Raw genomic sequence first — 19,909 nt, 5'->3', positions numbered from 1 at the left:
CGGAATTCTTCATTACTTTTCACTGCAAACAGAAAATGATGGTTATGATATAGGGAGAAAGAGATAATGTCTCTAAGGCACAGACAGACAGAATGCCCCAAAGAAGTACAAGGCTGTCTAGGGCAGAGAGAGACAGCCTTCAAGGCCATTATACACAATTCTGGAGGAAGGGAACACATAGAAGCTGCCATAAAAATGCTCCTCCCAGATCACCTCAAATTCCTTTCTATTATTTTAATGTGATGCTGGAGCTGACATGTCTTTGTTTGCACCAGCACCTGTGGCTCTTTGTTCTGGTCACTGGCCCCTGTTTGGCCTAATAGAAATGGCTCAGCTTCCTTGCATTGGTGTGGACAAGTCTGAGGGGAACTTGATACTTTAAAATGGTCCTACAGGCTCAGACTGAAATTTCCCTCAGGCACCAATCTTAGGAAGGGCTGGGCAGGTCCACTTCTGGGGGACCCAACTTCAGTCAATCAATCCCTACTAATCCCTAGCGACTGCCTTCATGAAAAAGCTCAAACTCCATAGACTGAAAGGCCTGCAGACACTGCCTTTCCACCGATACCAGCCTATGCCCACTTCCTGCCACACTATGTCTCGTCCTGGGAGTCACCTGTTAGCAGTTTCCTGAAAAACTATATGCTTTCATCTCACAATATTTTACTTTATTTTTCCCCACATGCTATTTATGTGCCTGAAATATTCCACTTCCTCCATTCCTGGCAAACTTCTTCAGAGGTCAGCTAATTTTTCTCCACTTTCTGTGATGTTTCTTCTGACTTCCCCATCAAGACCTGGGTGCTCTTTATTTTTGGACCCTGTGAAGATTAAAAATATCTATACAATGAACATAATAATAGCTCTTACCTCAAAGTATCAGTATACAGTGAAAATGAGTTAAGGACTTGCAAAGTCCTTAAAATGTTTTGTTTGTGCATATAATGTTTTGCATATAATAGGCACTTAAATATTAGCTCTTATTGTTAGTGATGAGATTATCACAGTACATTCTATTTTGTGTATGTGCTTAGCCATTTGCAAATCTTCCAAAGGCAAGAGCCACACTGAACTCAGCAGTGTTTAAGCACAGAGTTGATGGAAAATTAAATTTACTGAATCATGCTGATAACTGGTCGACTTAGTATTATAAAATAGAAAACCTTCTCAAATTGATTCATAGATTTAGTGCAATCTAAATTAAAGTCTTAGCATCGTTTTTGTGATGTTGACAGCTGATTCCAAAATATGTATGAAAATGCAAAGGGCCAAGACCATCCAAGGCAGTCTTTGGAAAAAAAAATACAAAATACAAAGGGTTTATACTATCAGACACCAACACTTATACAGCTACAGAAATTAAGCCAGTGTATTATCACAAGGAAGGAAGAATAGGGAATTTAAACAGTTGGGGTTCAGTAAAAGTTCCATAAGTATGGAAACTTGATATATGATAAAGGATGTATCCAGAGTAGTGGGGAAAAGATATTTTCAATAAATGGTGCTAGAAAAACTGAATAATCAAATAGAAGAAGGTGAATCTGGGCTCAGTTAATCATAAACTTCACCGTACGCTGTATTCCTATAGGTTCTAGGAAACAAGGTTTTACTGATTTCTAATGGAATACAACACACAAGTTGGAGGCTCTGGATGGTGAACTCAGTGTGGCATTTCAATCTATAATTATCACTGGTGGTGATGGTTTTAGGCAGTATAATTTGAAGGAAAAGCGGAGACCCTATTCCTCCAGAGAACCCCATTATATGGCTCTCTTCTGAAAGAAACAAATGTGCAGCCTGTCCTGAGTCCCAGTAATGACTAAAGATGACTGCTTGGCAGTAAATAATAGAATCTTCTCTCTAATGACTCCTCCCAAGTGCTTCCCAAGAGAGGCCATTAAGAGACCCAAGAAATTCAAGAAAAAATGCTTATTAAGAGTTTTTAAAAAGGTCCATTCAGAGCCATCTGTGAGCACATACTGGGAACTGCCTGAGAGCCGATTTTGGAATCCCAGAATCCCAGAACTACCCTTATTAATCACGTGACCTCTGGCAAGTTACTTAACCTCGCTGTTTCCTCATTTATTAAAAAAAAAAAAAAAGGTGAATGATACTGCTTTTCTTGTAAAAATGTAGACATTAAAACAGGATTCAAGAATTGTAAGGACCTCCCTGGTGGCCTAGGGAGCTGACCCACATGGTGCAGCAGACCTCTCCTGTCTCACCCACTGCTCCTCTCAGCAGTGTATTTCAGTAGATGGACCTGTTCTGCTCCCCACTCTGTCTCTGGTGAATCCTCTCACCACCACCACCCCCATACCTCTGGCCTACACCCCAGTTCTTCTACACAAAAAATAGATAAACATTAAAAAAAGAATTGTAAAAGATGGTGGTGGTGCTGGTGCTGGTGATACTGTGAATGAAGATGATATGATGAAAATAATAATGATGGAGGACCATGGATGAATATCTTTTTTTTTTTTATAATAAATTTTATTGTTATATTCCCCATACAATTGCAGCGCCCCCATTCTGACCCCAATCCCTCCCCTCCCGCCCCTGCCCCCCTAAAAGTGTCTCTGGTTCATAGTTTTTTGTTGATTTTGATTTTCACTTTCTTATAGTTATTCATTTTCCTGGTCCCTTATTTAAGTTTTCTAGATTCCTGCTATGAGTGAGACCATCCGGTATTTTTCTTTTTCTTTTTGGCTTATTTCGCTGAGCATGATCCCTTCCAGCGCCATCCATGTTGCTGCAAATTGCATGTGTTTATCTTTTTTGAATGCTGAGTAATATTCCATGGTATATATGTACCACATCTTCTTGATCCAGTCATCTATTTTTGGGCATTTGGGTTGTTTCCAAAGCTTAGCTATTGTAAACAGTGCTGCTATAAACATAGGGGTGCAGGTGTTCTTTGGAATTGATGTTTCTGTGTCCTTTGGGTAAATTCCTAGGAGTGGAATTGCTGGATCATATGGAAGCTCTATGTCTAGTAGGTCCAGAAATCTCCACACAGCTTTCCACAGTGGTTGGACCAGTTTGCACTCCCACCAACAGTGCAGAAGAGTTCCTTTTTCTCCACACCCTCGCCAACATTTGTTGTTGCTAGTTTTTTTAATATGTGCCATTCTCACTGGTGTAAGATGGTATCTCATGGTAGTTTTGATTTGCATTTCCCTGATGACAAGTGATGTTGAACATTTTTTCATATGCCTGTTGGCCATTTGCATTTCCTCTTCAGAGAAATTTCTTTTTAGCTCTTCTGCCCATTTTTTGACTGGATTATTTTCTTTGTTGTTGTTGAGTCTCATCAGCTCTTTGCAGATTTTTGTGATCAGTCCTTTATCATTAGTGTTGGGTGCAAAAATGTTCTCCCAGTTGGTGGGGTTTCTCTTTGTTTTTGTTATTGTCTCTTTTGCTGTGCAGAAGCTCTTTAATTTGATGTAGTCCCAGCTGTTTATCTTCGCCTTCACTATCACTGCTTTGGGTGATGTGTCTGTAAAGATGTCTTTGATGTGCAAATCACGTACTGTTTCGCCTATATTTCCATGGATGAATATCTTGGTGGTGGCTGTGATCCTATACTTTAATGATCCTAAGCATTGTGAACCAATGTTGCCTCAATAATTAAAAAGAAAAATAATAATGGTAATGATGATAAAGACCATAAGGTTCAACAGGCTGATTAACCATCAATGAGTTTCAAAAAGCAGGTCCAGGCCTCCCCGGTGGCGCAGCGGTTGAGCGCTGGGTTGCGAAGCTGCCCGCAGCCTCTGCATTGCCGGTTCGATCCCCGGCTGCTCCCCGGCCACCTGAGGAGGGTCCCACATGGCGCGCAGACCTCTCCTGCCGCCCGCTGCTCCCCTCAGCAGTGTACTTCAGTCCTTCTGCCTGTTCTGCTCCCCACTATGGCTCTGGTGAATTCTCTCACCCTCCCCCGCTTCTGACTGTACCCAGTGCATGTATAAACAAACAAACAAACAAACAAACAAATAAATAAATAAAAACATGCCTCTATAAAAAAAAAAAAGTCAGGTCCTCAGAGACAATGATTGATCCTCTTGTAGATGCCAATAAAGGGCCACTAAGATTATGTCAATGGAGATAATTATCCTCAGGGATGAACCTCACAGAGCCAGGTTATAGGGAGACTTGGATAAGCCCTAATAATGAAATGAGTCATCTTGCAACTCATCACACCCAAGATAGAACACCATGTCAGGTTCTCTCAGTCTCTTACCCACACATAATATACCCTTTTAAACCCCCTTTCTTTTCCTTGAATATTCTTACCCCATTTTAATTAAATATTTATTGTGAATTATTTGTTAAACATTAGTCTTCCTTAATAACCTGCAAGATCTGTGATAGCAGAGACGTATCTTTAGCATCTAGCATATCTCTTAGCACATAGTAAATGCTCAATAAATACTTGTTGACTAAATGATTGACAAAGGGTTCATTTGCTTTAAAGGCACAGTTTGTTCATTTCAGTAGTGGTCCCTCCTCCAAAGTTTCCATAGGTTACTAAGCATAGTGTCAACTTCTCTCATCCTTTCTTTTTTTAAAGATTTATTTATTTATGCATACAAGAACTGGGGTACAGGCCAGAGGTGTAGGGGGGTGAGAGGATGCACAAGAGACAGAGTGAGGAACAGGAACAGGAAGACTGACTGAAATACACTGCTGAGGGGAGCAGCGGGCACGTCAGGAGAGGTCTGCTGTGCCATGTGGGTAGCTCCCTGGCCGGGAGTGCTTCAGTGGCTGCAGATTGCCTCATAGGTTGCATTTTAACCCCTTGTGCCACCAGGGAGGCCCTCATCCTTTTGTTTAATGAGCACTTGTTTACGCTCTTCCAGCACTATGCTCCTGGAGACACAGAGACAAAAGACATGGCCTCTGCCCTCAAGGATCATACAGTCTAATACTGGGAGAACACGACACATCAGCAGATATTTTCAAATAACATCCAGTCAGTGTTACGGAGGTCTGAGGGATGTTTCCAGAAGAGGAAACATCTGAGTCTGTGTGGGAGTTAAAGGAGGCTTCAAGGAGGAGGTGCCTTTGAACTATAAGTTGAAAGAGAAGTTGGAGTTTGCCCAGTGGACAAGAAGACCAATATCATCCCAGGTAAAGGGAAAGTCAATATTGGGCAGCCATTCTTGACTTTGGAAACCAGAAACAACTCTGTATTTCCTAAGAGGCAAGCTGATAGAGGAAGACAAGCAGAGGGTACATAGTCACAAACCTTCAAAGCCTTACTAGGAATTGTGGGTTCTACCCAGAAGGTGATGAGAAGGCACTGAACGCATAGTTTGTTCATGGTTTGAGTCAGGGAATGTCATATTCAGATTTATGTTTTAGGAAGATTAGGCTGGAAGTTTGTGATTATTGAGTTACAGACCTTTCCTAAAAACCCGGTCAGTGGCAAAGGCCTCTCAGGCCTCCTTGCTTCTGTGAGGACTGATGGGGCCTGACCTCAAATTCCTACCCAAGGTGGCATTCTCCCCTCTTTGTTACATGAAAACCCAAGTCCCACCTAGTTCAGTTCTCAAATAATCTTGAGTCATTTAAATGTTGATGTTTCAACCATCTGGCATAAACTTTGATGAATGGTTACCTAATTTATCTTCTATGCCTTTTACCCTCATTGTACATTTTTCCCTTGAAAATTTATTAATTTTTCAGTCATTTACATAACTATAGAACCTTGGGGGTATATTTTCACACCTCCATATGTGTACATGCGTCACTCACCCTCCACCAAAGTTTCATGCAAATGTCCTATCCCCTTCCTACCCCCTGTCTGGTCCTCCCTTCTTCCTTCTCACCTCCCAACCCCCATTCCCTCTGGTACCCAGTATATTTTTCACAGAGTGAGAACTATTTTTGCTATGCTTTGCCAGTTTTTCTTTGGTTATTTATAATCCACACACAAGTGAAACCATCCAGTTTCCATCTTTCACTTTCTGATTTATTTCACTTAGCATAGCATAATCACCTCAAGATTTACCCATTTTGTCCCAAAAGATATAACTTCTTTTTTTAATAGCTGAGTAGTATTCAGTTGAGTATGTATTCTGCAGTTTCTTTATTCACTTGTCGGTGGTTGGTCACTACACTTGGTTCCACAACTTTGCTATGTGAGTGGTGCTGCTATAAACATAGGAGTAGATATACCTTTTTGCATTCAACTTTTCATTTTCTTTGGGTAAATACTAGAATTTGTAATCCTGGATCGTAATATATTTCTTTCTTTTTTTTTTTTTGATACTCATTTTATCTTGTCCAGTGCCATCACCCTCCCTACTCTGCCTCTGGGACTCAGATCTCGCAATCCAGCCAACCTCAGTGAGAAGGTCTTAAATCAGATCCTAGCTCCACTACATGGCCACTCCCTGCCATTCACCTGTTGTGTGTTACTGAGATGCCCCAATCTTCATGCCCCACATATCAACCACACCAAATTTGAATTTCTGCCTTAACTTGTAATGTGGGGTTGGGTATAAAGAGTGCTGGAACATTACATAAGCTATGAAGTCTCCTTCCCACTTTGCACAACTTCCAGAGCTATGGGGAGCTGCAACTCATAAAGTTCACTTAAAAATTGGCACAACAGGGTCTCCCTGGTGGTGCAAGGGGTTAAGACACAACCTATGAAGCTATCCACAGCCACTGTGGCATGATTTCGATCCCCAGACAGAGAGCTACCCACATGGTACAGCAGACCTCTCCTGTCTCACCCGCTGCTCTCCTTAACAGTGTATTTCAGTTATTCCTCCTGTTCTGTTCCCCACTCTGTCTCTGGTGAATCCTGTCACCCTCCCCCCACTTCTGGCCTGTACCCCAGTTCTTATATGCATAAATAAATAAATCTTTAAAAAAAAAGAAATTGGCACAACAGTCCACCCAGTTAGGTGAAGGCAGCAGATGTAATGATGGGTTCACAGATAGGAAAGCAGGGCTGGAAGTCCAAGGGTGAGCAAGTATGTAAGCTGAGGTTGGATTATGCTGTTCCCCTGGGCAATCTTCAGCCAATGTTCCCAGCATTCTCAGGCAGAGATGAAATATCTCCCATTACAAATGAAAAATCATGCTCATTTAAAGCTAGATTCACATTCCCCTTGTGGAACCTTAGGCAAGTTGCTTAAGCTCTCCTTGTTTCCAATTACCTGTAAAATGGCAGTAATACTATGTACCTCATATTGTTATTGTGACAACTCATGAATTATTTGTAATAGCAAGAATATGTAACTATTTTCTAAATCAATCAAATATATTAAAAAATAAATCAGTGTCACCTATAAATTAGGGATCATCATTATCATCTCATGGATTTGTCATAAAGAGTAAAGGAAATAAAGCACATTGCAACAGCTAAATAGAAATTCATTCTTTCCTGCATGTGCTACCTCATTGTGGGGTAGCTGGGAGCCAGATGAATGGGCTGCAGACTGAACAATACGTGGATAGGAAGAAGAATGGATGGGAAGGATGCTCCTGGGGAACTGGAGATTTGTTAGCCCAAAGGATTTTATCTGGGAACTTGAATGAAGGCAGGAAACTCTAAGGGACAAGTAGTATCTAGTGTGTTGTCTCTTCCTCTACTTTGACCATGTGATCTTAGGCACTGGTGATAACAGCACCCCCTCTTCCTCCTCCAACATAACGTCACAAAAGTGACCATAGCCTAAATGTAGTCTATCTCCACATCCCTGTTCTCTGGGCATGTGGCCCACGCTGGAAAACTCAGAGTCCTTTCCTGGGATTTTTAGATTGATGTTCGAGGGAAAATGGCTTTTCTTTTAATTAAAGACTAACCAGGAGACTATTCATTGAAGGTTGTTGGCAGCTATCCTCTGTCATTTGGACTAAGTTTATCTGTAGTAAGAAAAATGAGGACAATATACAGAAACACAGCCAATAGATAAAGGATGGAAGGAATGAGACAGAGAAAGTGGAAGGAGAGATAAAAAAAGACAGGAAAGGCACAAGAGAGGTCAAAGGAGGGAAGAGAGAGATACACAGTCCATTTCAGTGCCTAGATCCATTTATACCTTAAACCATGACCCACCCCTGGACATTCCAAATATGAAACCCAATAATTTCCTTTTTTGCTTTAATTTGATTTTGCTCCTGTCACTTGCAGTGGAAAGAATCCTGACAAATTTTGGAATAAAGAGAAAAAAATTCTGCCTAGATGATAAGATTCACTAGCAGCTAAAAGAAATAGTGTTCATGTAAACAAAGGTGTCTGACCATGAGGTTGGCAGTTGGTGTTTATATCATTGAGATGACTACAATCAGTTGACATCAAAATGATTTAACCAGATGTCAGCTTTTGGGAAAGACTCTGAGGAAGGTCAGAGTGCTCTGTCCTGAGCCCTGGTCTCCTCAACATTCTTAGCAACTTTTTTTGAAAAAGACTTATAAGACCTGCTTTTCAAAACTGTGGATAACTCAAAATTAGATTGTGTGGCTAAGTCACCCCATGACAGAATCCAGAGTCATAAATGGTTCACAGATACAGGGATGGAGCCACACATGCTGGTTTAAGTCTAACAGGAAATCATGTCAAATCATATGTTCAGGGACCAGTTACACCAATAGAGGGTAAGGAGGTCAGCAGATCTTCCCAGCAAATCAATGGAATGTTTTACTGGTTACGAGCTCAGTATGATCCCAGAATACAACACAGTCGCCAAAAGAGCAAACACAGACCAGGCAAGTTTAATATAAGCACAGTGTCCAGAACAAGAGAGATAATCATTGCACCATGTTCTGTCCTGAGCAGAACACATCTGGCCTACAGCGCATGGGGGAGTAAGAGACAGTGCCCTATGAAGAACGGTTGGAGAAATGAGGCATTTTGGTCAAAAGAGAGGTCACAACAGCTATTCATTCACAAACACGTCAAGGGCTGACATCGGGACAAGGGGAGACCTTATTCACGGGACTCTAACCGACAGAACCTGAACGGGTGAGTGGAGGCAACTTGAGAGACAGACTTTGGAAGGAGAGAAGTACAACTAGGTCAGCCCCAGCTCAGACTCCGTCAGTGTGTCTGTGTTGTTATCAAAAGCACACTCGTATTCTCTCCCACCACGCCTCTGCTAAGACAAGGGAGCACTGCTATCACCAGGCTTTAAGGGCCTTCCACTAGCCAATACCCTGTGTCCCACTGTAGCAGACAGGACGGTGATGTGACCAGGTTTTCTGTAAAGCAGGTGGGGTAGTAGGGGCCTGGGAGAAGGGGTGATGGGGAAGCAAGCTCAGAGTAAAGTGATTCCTTTGTGTCTCACCATCTTGCTTTAAAAGAAAGAACACAGGGCCTCCCCTGGTGGCGCAGAGGTTTGAGCGCAGCGCTGTGAAGCTGTCCGCAGCCTCTGCATCGCAGGTTCGTTTCCCGGCCGGCCAGGGAGATTTCCATATGACACAGCAGACCTCTCCTGTTGTGCCCACTGCTCCCCTCAGCAGTGCTTTCAGTCTGTCTGCCTGTTCTGCTCCCCACTCTGTCTCTGGTGAATCCTCTCACCTCCCCGTGCCTCTGGCCTTTACCCCAGCTATTGTATAAATAAAAAATAAATCTTAAAAAAAAAATACTTAAAAAAAAAAAAAGAAAGAACACAGATTCCTGGAATCCAAGCCTTTACCAGGGGTGGAGCCCAGGGAGGTTTTCTTTCCTTTCAAACTTTCCAAGTGATTATGATGCATAGTTACATTTGGAAACCACAGAAATGACTACACAAAGGGCGGATTCCAGGGAAAGTCACTTTAATAATTGGTATCTAAGTCTGAGGGATCCACAGCCCCTCTGTCCTACTTCTCCACCTGATCAGGCTCAATGTCTGAACCTGGCAGTCCCTTTCCTTTTCTCTTTTGCCTCCAATTGTTCTTCTCTCCCTCTCTGAACCATTGATGTCTGAGTTTTCCACCATGCGTAGACTGCTGCTTTCCTCCCTCCCAACAGTCTTCACTCTGGACCCAGGCCATCTGTCTGCCCTCAACCTCCAGCCAATGCCCCCAGGGCACTGGGCATCCTTTCTCTCTGCTGCCCCCACCGGGAGCGCCTTGCCATCTGTCCCCATCCCTTGGTCTCAATGCTCTTTGGCAGAGAAGGCAACAGTTTCCCTTCCTTCCATCCAGCTCTCTTAGAGGAAGATCTTATACTTGGGTTCTTGGAGTTTAAATGATGCATTAATTTTTTTCAACAAATAACAATTTAGTGCCTGGTATAACCACACCCTGTTCTGCATGCTGGAAATCAAATAGCAAAATAAGAAAGAACAAAATTCTTGCATTCATCAAGCTTATATTTGAGATAATTTCAGAGAGTGGTTAAAAGCTATGAAAAAAATTAAATCAGGCAAAAGTAATGAGAAACATAAATTGGTTGTCAGAGAAGTTTCCTTAAAGAGATGACATTTTGAGATGAAAGACATCTCAAAGGATTCACCACATCATGAAAGCATGCGGTGACTGGCATTCTAGACATGGAGAAGAGCATGTATAAAGGCCCTGGGGCAGGAATGAGCTTGGTGTGTTGGGAAAACTCAAAAGGTGAATTTTTCTGCTAGCAGGAAAAAGAGAAAGCGATTCCTGTAACACCCAGAATCACTATTATTTTTATGACCCACTTCTGAGTCTACCCTGTTCTTACACTCCACTCCCCACCCCACGTGGCAGCTGGTGTCCTTCCTTGTCCTTCCCTGCTCTCATGCAGTCAATGAGACGTGTTTACAAATACCTGAACCACAACTACAGGCAGGATTCAAGTTATTTCTCATGGGTCTCCTGGGCCTCAAGCAAACAGGTAGATATGAGTAGGCTCCTATTTAACTTTCCTTGGCCTTTTCATGGCAATTTTGAACAATCTGTGACAATTAGAAACCTTGTCCAGGTAGAGCTCACAAAGGACTTGCGCTGGTGTCACCTAACTCTTTATTCCTTCCATCTCAGTCTCAACCCCAGCCTAGCCAAGACACTCTGTGAAAATGGGAAACTTTGGGCTAGAAAGAGCTGCCAGCCACAGAGAAAGCTTTTATGTGATGTAGCGAGCTCCCTACTCCACAGGTGTTCCACAAGAGGTACACAGGATACAATCAAACACCCCTTCACACTGTGGAGGGAAAAGAGAATGGAAATATTGCTTTAGATAATTTGGGTCGCTTGCACTTACATGCTCAAGTGAGCGTGAGAAGAGACTTTCAGCTCCCTCACTCCACCATGCAGTGAGCATTTCACACTTGTCAGTGTTTAAGGACAAAGGAATCAATTGTTTTATTGGTACTCAGGTGAGGAGACATTGTCTCCTCCAATGGTAGAGGGAGAGAAAAGAGTTGGATTTACTGAGAAAAGCCAGGTGTTTTTTTTGTTATTTTTTTAATTCCTCATTAACAAAACTATCTGGAGGGGAACATAATTAAGAATAGTTTGTATCTAGAATCCAGCTTATAGTTTATGCATGATTTTAAAAGATTTTAAAGGACTTTTTTTAAAAAAAGTTTTATTTTTTTTTTAAAGATTTATTCATTTATACAAGAACTGGAGTACAGGTCAGAGGCGCGGGAGGGTGAGAGAATTCACCAGAGACAGAGCAGGGAGCAGAACAGGTAGATGGACCAAAGACACTGCTAACGGGATCAGCGACAAGAGAGGTCTGCCACGCCGTGTGGGTCCCTCCCTGGCTGGCTGGGAATCGAACCTGCGCTGCAGAGGCTGTGGACAGCTTCACATGCAGTGCTCAACCCGCTGCGCCACCAGGGGAGGCCAAGGACTTTTTTAGATTTATGTGATTTTTGCTTTTCATAGCACCTCTTGAACATAACCTTCAAGTTGGATGGGAGTGTCTCCACTGTATGCAAATTATTTCTTTCATTTTCATTCTGAATGTACACTCAAGTGAGTTTTTTTTTCCTTTTCTTTTAGTTTCACTTCTTTTCCTTCTTCTCTTTCTCCTTTCCTTTCCTCTAACTTTCTTGCTTTATCCATTTTTTCCTTCACTCCTTTTTTTTCTTGTAGCTTCCCCCCTTATTGAGGGAGAGGGTGACACAAAACAGAACACCCTGATATACTGGCCCCATTTCTTCTTCTCAATGTGAAACTTACCAAGCATAACGCACAAACGTACACACACACACACACACACACACACACATACCCCACTTCTTCCTCTACTGACTATTTAGCAGGAACATCATTTTTATGTACTGTTGAGAAGATCCACTTAGGTGACCTATCACTGAGACAGAAAACATAAAATGCTGAGTTCTTCCACGAGTATGTATCATGTATCAAAACCTGTGTCAAAGACAGCTAACTGTCCTTCCTGCCGCCCCACACATTCATCCTTTTGAAACCCCGCTTCTCCACATTTTAGCGGGACATGTGACTGGCCCACTAAATGCTCTATTTCCCAGCCCCCTTGCCATCAGGTGTGGATACATCCCACCAGTGGAAAGTATTTAGAAGTGCTGGATGCAATTTGTGGCTCATCTAAATAGAAGAAGGCTGGTCGTCCTCTACTTCCTGCATGCTGACTAGAACTCAGCTATATTGGTAGTGAACTAGCTATGACCATGCTGGTGACACCAACACTCCAGAACAGTACTGTCCAATAGAAATAAGCTCACATGTTAAAAAAATTCATTCTACTTGTTAACAAGTTCCCAGTAGGAATTAAAGTAAAACAAATAAAATTTAATCTAAATATATAAAATATCTTTAATCTAATATATATATAATGATCACTTCATCACATAGTTGACTTTAAAAACTACTAATGAGAAGTTTACTCTTTTTTCATATTAATTATCCAACAATCAGTGTGCAGATACACTTACACTGCAATTTAGATGAACTACATTTCAGGTACTATGACTCATGGCTGTCTACGAGACAGCAGAGTGTGAGAAGATGGCAGAGCAACAAGACAGAAGGAACCTGGACTCCTGGTTGAACTCAGGGAGCAAAACTGCCCATACTCTTGAACTTCCCATTTACCGGCTGCTTAAAATACTGTATTGAGGGATCTTCTCGTAGCTTCAGCCTAAGTCTGTATCCTGACTGATACAACATAGTAAAAACCATAGAAATTGGTATTGACCTATATACAACATGCAGTATAACAAGCAAATGGGGATTGTAATAGCAAAAATCTCTTCATCTATCAGTCCAAGTTTGTGAACAAATCAACACTTACTGCCTATTCTATTACTGGTTGAGTTGATCTGCTATTACGGAACAATAACTTAACTATGCATGGGGAGTACTCAAGTTTCAGATCTTGAAAAATTGCTACTTGGGTACTTTCATTTTTTTGTATCCTTTGATGTTTTGCATTTTATGTAACATAAAACAATAATCTCTGCAACCATTAAGCAGTTAATATGTATGCACCTCTTATTTTTTATTATCAATTTGAACTAAATACTTAAGGGGGCAAAGTTAAAAAATATTTTTAATTATGTAAATTATAATTAATAAAAAAGAAGAGTATGGGACAAGAAAAGAGAGGTGGTAGGGGTAACTTGCAATTAATTACATCGTCAGCAGGATTTAATTAAAGAAAAAAACACTAGGTCATAAATAGTTTATTTAAAAGACCTCATCCAGTTTAAATTTCTCAGATCCTTCATATGTACTTTCAAACATATAACTTTATAGGCATGATCATATAACATCCCCCTGTAAAAACAAAACAGCAGTGAAATTAGCTTTCATTTCCCTGGCCAATTTGTTTCGGCTTCCCCACAAACAAAAGGAATTGGCCACAGATTGACAAGGTTCTTCATATTTCTAAATGAATCCTTTCGTTTATAGGGAAATGCAATACTGAAATCCAGAAAAAGAAAAAAAAAGTAAACAAGGACCTGTCACTTTATATTTTATGGACCAGAATACATCAGTTATTATCTTGATTTGTTGATTCTATTTTCCTTCACTGGAAGACTCACTATCCAGAAGTCTGAGGTAGTTCAGTGAAGTCATACTATTTCCAGTTTATTTTATGGAGTCATTATCAAAGCCTGATTAAGAGAACAGATTTAGGAGTCAAGCATCTGGACTCCACTGATTATTAGCTGTGTGACCATGATGAAGTTACTAAACCTCTCTGAGACTTAGTCTCTGTAAAATAAGAATAATAAAAAGCTGCATCAAAGTAAGGAGTGGGGAGGAGTATTTAACACAATGTCTCATCCAGTGCCTTATTGTTAAGTACTTTTCTACTTCCAAAATAATCATCTTATAACATATGTATTTTTTTTCAGCACCTATTGTGTGACAGTTTTGTTTGACATAGATTTTTCCTAATTCTCACTGGGTATGGGGTTGGGAGAAACATTCTCAATTTGCAGATGGAGAAACTGTGCCTCCAAGAGATGAAGTGGCAGTAACTGAAACCAACCTAGCCAACATCACAGCCTGTGTTCTTTCCTCTACACTGAGATGGGACACATACTCCTGTAGGTAGGATGTACCCCAGAACAAAGAAAGAGAAGGCAAAGTAGCTTGGAGGTCTCCAAACCTCACAGTTTAGAATAAACCCGCCAGTGATGCTTAAAGTTGGACCAGCTTTTGAAATCTCTACTGGACATTCTTTTCCCATCAAGTTCCTTGAAATTTCTCTTTAAAGAGCATCTAGGAAAAGCCACTCTCATTAGGCAGGATTTGGCTTTATTTTCCTACTAAAGAGAACTTTGGTCAGACAAAAGAGCCTCTTTTATTTTCAATCAATTCTTGAACATTTCAGCTGTTTTTCTTCTATTTGGCTTGAAATTGTGATCTGGGAATGGCCGATCCAGCAAATTGTCCTCCTATAAGGGAAGCCCCTTGAGGATCCTCAACTTGTTATTTTTAATCACTGTAATCTCCTTTTCAAAGGAGGCCATGGTCAGAAACAGGGCAGCCTTTCAGAGCTTTCTAAAGCACAATTATTGCAGAAAGAGGGAGTTTGGGGGGAAAAGGGAGGGAGAGCAGAAAGAAATGGTGGAGAAGGGAGGAAGTCGATATATAATACTAACAACTTGGAAAAGGCTGAATAATAATCTCAATTGGATCCTGGCTGTGGAGAAGAAACCCATGTTTAAGCATTTTTAAAAATAAATAAAATAGTGACCCTTTTTTTCCAGCCTAGAACATTTAAAGGATATACAGGGCAGGTGGGGGAGGGGGGCACGGACAGAAAAACACTATATGGAGATGAACTGGGTTACTAAGGACAAAGAACTGAAGCAGGAAAACAATCTGTTGGTTCCAAGGATTGTAAAGGGTCCTAATGGGGGGGAGGTGTCAAAATAGAACACCAAAGGAATGTTAACTTTCATAGCCTTGATTCAACACACTAAGCAGAATGCATTAGATTTATTTCTAATACAATTATTCTAAGAAAGTACAAGCCAACAGAAAAAGTCACAAAGTAGGCCATCATCCGTTTTCTTCCTGAGTGGCAGAATCAGGTTTGCTAATAGCAGAGTATTTACTCAGAGGACCTCAGCATGGTGCCTGCAAGATCTTTTTCTGAAGATCTACAGCCTGAGTGGCAGGGCACAGTCCAAAAGGGTAAGCTTAGGTTGGAATAACCTGTAGGGTGAAGTCTTGTGTGGCTCCCAGCCCCTGCCCCAGGCCCAGCTCCCTCACTGGCCCGCCCCTCTCCTAGTGCTGGGGCTGCCACTACCAGTGCTTAGGATTAGTGGGGGAAGGAGATACCCTGTAGGGGGTTCAGACTAGTCTAAATCACCTAAAAAAGCCTTTCTCTCTCTCTCTCTCTCTCTCTCTCTCTCTCTCTCTCTCCCCCAGGCCCCCCCCCCACAAGTCGAACCAAATACATCTGCCCACTGTAATGTCATAAAGTGCCCCACATCTCACGGAAACAAGCATGTGTTGTCCATGCACATTCCTCTCTGTAAACTCCTTTGGTCTCTACAGCGTGATTGGATAAACAGCTATTTTCATAACTGGTGACACACATTCAGAGAAGTTAAGGTCACACAACCACTAAGTCCGTTTGACTCCAGGGGAAAAAGTCCATTTTCCCCTGCCACGGAGCTGGGGTAGTTTCTCCAGGAAACCCAGGTCCTCCTAAAGACGACAGTGGGGTTCCTCCAGCTTCCCTCCCGTCCACCCGGAGGACTGGCGTTCTATGCCCCCCCCCCACATCCCCCGACCCCCAGCTCCACGCTGTGGCTGCCAGTCAGGCTCCACCAGCTCCAGAGGTAGCCGCGGACACGCCCGCTCCCCTCGGGGCTGGGCGGGGTGCGCTCAGCCAAGGTCTTTCTGTTTGGAGAGCCGAGCGCCCCCTTGACGCGCGCCGCGGGGTGGGTCAGAGCGGCTCCTCCACCCGCGCCGAGGTGCTCGGCAACCAACTCTGGGCAGCTCCGGGTGAGAGAGTCCAGGACCCGAACCCAGGAACGCGCGAAAAAGGTCCGGAGAAGGGTGGCTCCGGTTCTGGCCACCGGCGTGGCCAGACTGGCTGGCTGACACCACCCCAAACTTTCTGCAGTGTGGCCCCCAGCGCTTCCTCCCGCGCCCATCTAGGAACCCCCAAGTCTGGGGCGCGAGGGCTGCGGCTGGGAGCGCATTAGCCCCGCCAGTTGCCCCCCAAACCCGCGCTTCCCGGCTCAGCACCAGAGCTGGCTTATGAAGGGGCGGGGGCTGCGGGACACCAGCGGGTTACGCCCCGCCGGTGCCACCCCGGGTGAGACCAGGCGTCCCTCTGTGCCCCGTGGCCTGTCTCCCAACTGGGTAAAGGCAGCAGCTGCGCGTAACAATGATGTCGAGAGATCACTGGGCTAGGGAGGGCGGCGGGGGGCCGTGGGGATGGAGTCTGTGGCCTGAGGTGCCTGTCCTGCCCAGGCGGCGCGGTCCTGCTTGGACACCACCCCCTGCGCTCCAGAAAGCCCGCTCTGGGCCGAGGGGCGAGGCGCGCCAGCACCGGGACGCAGAGCCTCCGGGCTTGGGGAGCCGCGGTCCCCTGGCCTCCAGGGCGCAGGCCTCGGGATTCGGGCTTTGCTTCCGTCTCCACCGGTTCCCCTTCCCTCGCGGAGCTACCCCGCGCGCTTAGGAGGCCTTTCCACCCGCACCCAGTCCTAGAAATCCAGGTCTTCTCGCCCGGGACCAGCAGAGAATAATCTGGAGTTCTTTGCACGGTTCCTTATAAAAAGCTGCAGGCTCCTCTCCTCCTTGCGCGCCCCGGGATGCATTAAGGGCAAAGCCTTAGTCCCTTCTTTAGAAGGGATCTGTCCCTGGAAATTTGGGTGACCGTCCCGCCGTGGCCAGTCTGAGAGAAGCTGACATCTCCTCCTTCGGGAATGGGAACGGGGAAAGTCGGTGTCACCGCTTTGCCTGTGACCCGACTGGGAAAAGCCAGGGTCCCCTGCACTCCAGGGACGCATCTGGAGGAAGGCGGGTCTCTACGGCTCTCGTGGAGCGGGTCGGAGTGAAACCCGGTTCCCTCGCAGCCAGGCCGGTGTGTATCGTGTCTCTGCGCCGCAGCCCCCGCCCGGGAACCGCGCGTAGGACGTGGGGGTGCCTGTCTGGGCAGTGGCCGCCGCGACGGCCCGGACACTAGCTCGTGACCCGCGCAGAGCTCGCAGCCAGAAGGGCTGAGGACAGGCAGGGCACATGGGGCCGTTACCCGGCTGCGCCAGCGCCGTGCGCCCGGCGACAGTGCGCCCTCCTCCGGCACAGGACGACCGGCGCCCCGGGAGCCGAGTCCTGCGCTCCCAACGCCTCGCGGGGCCACTCACCGCGGTAGCTGGTTCCCGGCTTGTAGAAGTCGGGGTCGCCCTCCACGCGGAGGCTGAACTCGGTGTAGCCCTCGCGCCGCGTGCCCTGGGCGCGCAGGATGCGGCTGCAGTAGCCCTCCGACTTGGGCACTTTGTCCAGGGTCTCGTCGGAGAAGGCCAGCACGGCAGCCAGGGGCAACGCCAGGGCCAGCAGCGCTGGACTCCGGCTGAGCCTCAGGGACGCCGGGGGCAGCCTCATCCTCGCGGGCCCCCCAACTTTGTGCCGCAGCCGCGGGCTCTCGCTACTCGACTCCTGCCCGAAGGGGACCCCGCAAAAGCGAGACCTGACGGAGCTCGGGCGGGAGCTTGGAGCTGGTGCTGGCGACTGCGCGAGCGTGCCCGCCTCGGCTAGGAGGCTGCCGAGCTGCGCTGCGCTGAGGAGAGCTGAGCAGAGCTGAGCAGAGCTGAGCAGAGCTGAGCAGAGCTGAGCAGAGCTGAGCAGAGCTGAGCAGAGCTGAGCTAGTGGAGCCGCGCGGCGAAGGGAGGGCGGCGGTGGAGGAGAAGAGGGGAGGGCTGGTTTTGCCCAGATCCCCCAGCTCAGCGCTGTTTTGTTTCCGAGTTGGCGATTAGCCGCGCGGTGGTGTTTATTTTGCGACTCTGGATTCCCAGGGTCTGGCAAGGAAATCATAAGGTACAGGGAGGAGGCGGAAAGGCTGCTACCCCAACTCCTGGCTACACCCTGGACCCTGTGGAGGAGGGTGCTCCAAGGAGGGAACAGACAAAATTAACTTTCGTTGCGCACCTGCTCTGGGCTTACCAACATGCTGGGCAGTTTGCCTCCAGCAAGGGCTCACCGTGTCCACTGGCTCTCACTGCACACAACAAACAGCATTACTTTCATTCATTCATGTTGCAGATGAGCAAACTGAGGCTTGCAGCCCAAACTGTGAAGGTGGAGTCAGATGCCATGACCAGTGACTCTGTGCTCATCCCCTGACCCTGTTGAAACAGGTGACACTGGAGGATGGGGAGGCAGCAGCATGACCCCAGCCATTGGGCCCAGTAGCACCATGTTTAGTGCCTCTGATACTTTTGGAATGTCCTGGAAATGTTGCTTTAAAAACAAATAAAAACGATTTAGGCCAAAACAATTTACTGTATGATATCAAGATATAGAGTGGTAAAATGTAATGTTTACTATTGTTTTATGGAGGAAGGAGTCCACAAAGACAAAAGTGCCTTAGGCCCACCAGATCCTTTAAGTAATACTGGAGGTTTGAAAGTTTCAATGAAAAGCCTTTGATATGGGATTTGCTTTTGTTTTGTGACTTACATTTTAGATCAGTTTCTCAATCCCCAGGGCAGATAATAGGTGCGGTGCTGAGCAGCCTCAGGCACCAACCCCAAGCTAATAGAAGGTCCAGGTGCAAGAATCCCACCTAGTATTCCTCTAGGAAAGACGCAAATCAAACCTTAGTCTTGCAGTTATGGGTTGTGAGACTTGGGCAAGGTATTTAACCTCTCCAAGTGCTACTTTCCTGCTCCGGAGAAGGGGTTTTATATGAAATCACCCACATAAAACACTGTGGTCTGATCTCCAATGTCACCCCCCTAACCCCCACCCCAGCCTCCAGGAACAACGGATGGATCCAGACTCGGTCTGGGTACCAAGTAATGAAGACCATGCCCACCTTGGGGACATCTTAAGCTCCCTGTCCCTCCCTTTCCTCCACTCTAAGTGCACAAGAATCCCTTGCCAGGTGCTGCCAGAATCTTTGTTTACCTCCCTTTCTCTTTCCCCTGTGCTGTCGACAAACCTCAAGAGCCTACATTTTAAAAGCCATCTCCTTTCCTTTCTGGATCAGCTTTTTCTCTTTGACATGACTAACTGGTGGCCCAGAAGATTCACCTTTGTGTGTAGGTCTCCATCTTTTTAATGGCCCACCATTAACTCCTTGGTCTGTGCTAATACTCCCACTGCCACTATTAACTGGGTACCTTCCTGCAGAGGTTACCCGAGAATGTCCCTCTTCTAAAGTCAGTTATACTCTTTTCTCAGCCTTGACCCTTTTTGACCCTCAGCAGCACCTGATCCAGCTGACCAGCCCTCCATTGTCGACGTGACAGTCAGACTCATGTCTGCATCCTGAGAATTATCTTCAGGATCACTGGGCTGGCTC

At 45.1% G+C, this 19,909-nt stretch overlaps 1 protein-coding gene across 1 annotated transcript in view; it reads right to left on the bottom strand.

Annotated features, from left to right (window-relative positions):
* Nucleotides 1-18,425, bottom strand: part of SPON1 (spondin 1) — a 242,174-nt gene extending 223,749 nt beyond the window's left edge. The window contains exon 1 of the mRNA XM_054699388.1: nucleotides 17,751-18,425. Within this exon, the coding sequence (XP_054555363.1) occupies nucleotides 17,751-18,417 (667 nt within the window). The 5' untranslated portion in view covers nucleotides 18,418-18,425. The remainder of the gene's footprint in view (nucleotides 1-17,750) is intronic.
* Between the last annotated feature and the right edge of the window lie 1,484 nt (nucleotides 18,426-19,909).

This window comes from Talpa occidentalis, unplaced genomic scaffold (assembly GCF_014898055.3).
Source record: "Talpa occidentalis isolate TD23 unplaced genomic scaffold, MPIMG_talOcc4v2.1 talOcc4.3, whole genome shotgun sequence".
Classification (NCBI taxonomy): Eukaryota; Metazoa; Chordata; class Mammalia; order Eulipotyphla; family Talpidae; genus Talpa; species Talpa occidentalis.
This window is presented reverse-complemented; position numbering and strand designations above follow the sequence as displayed.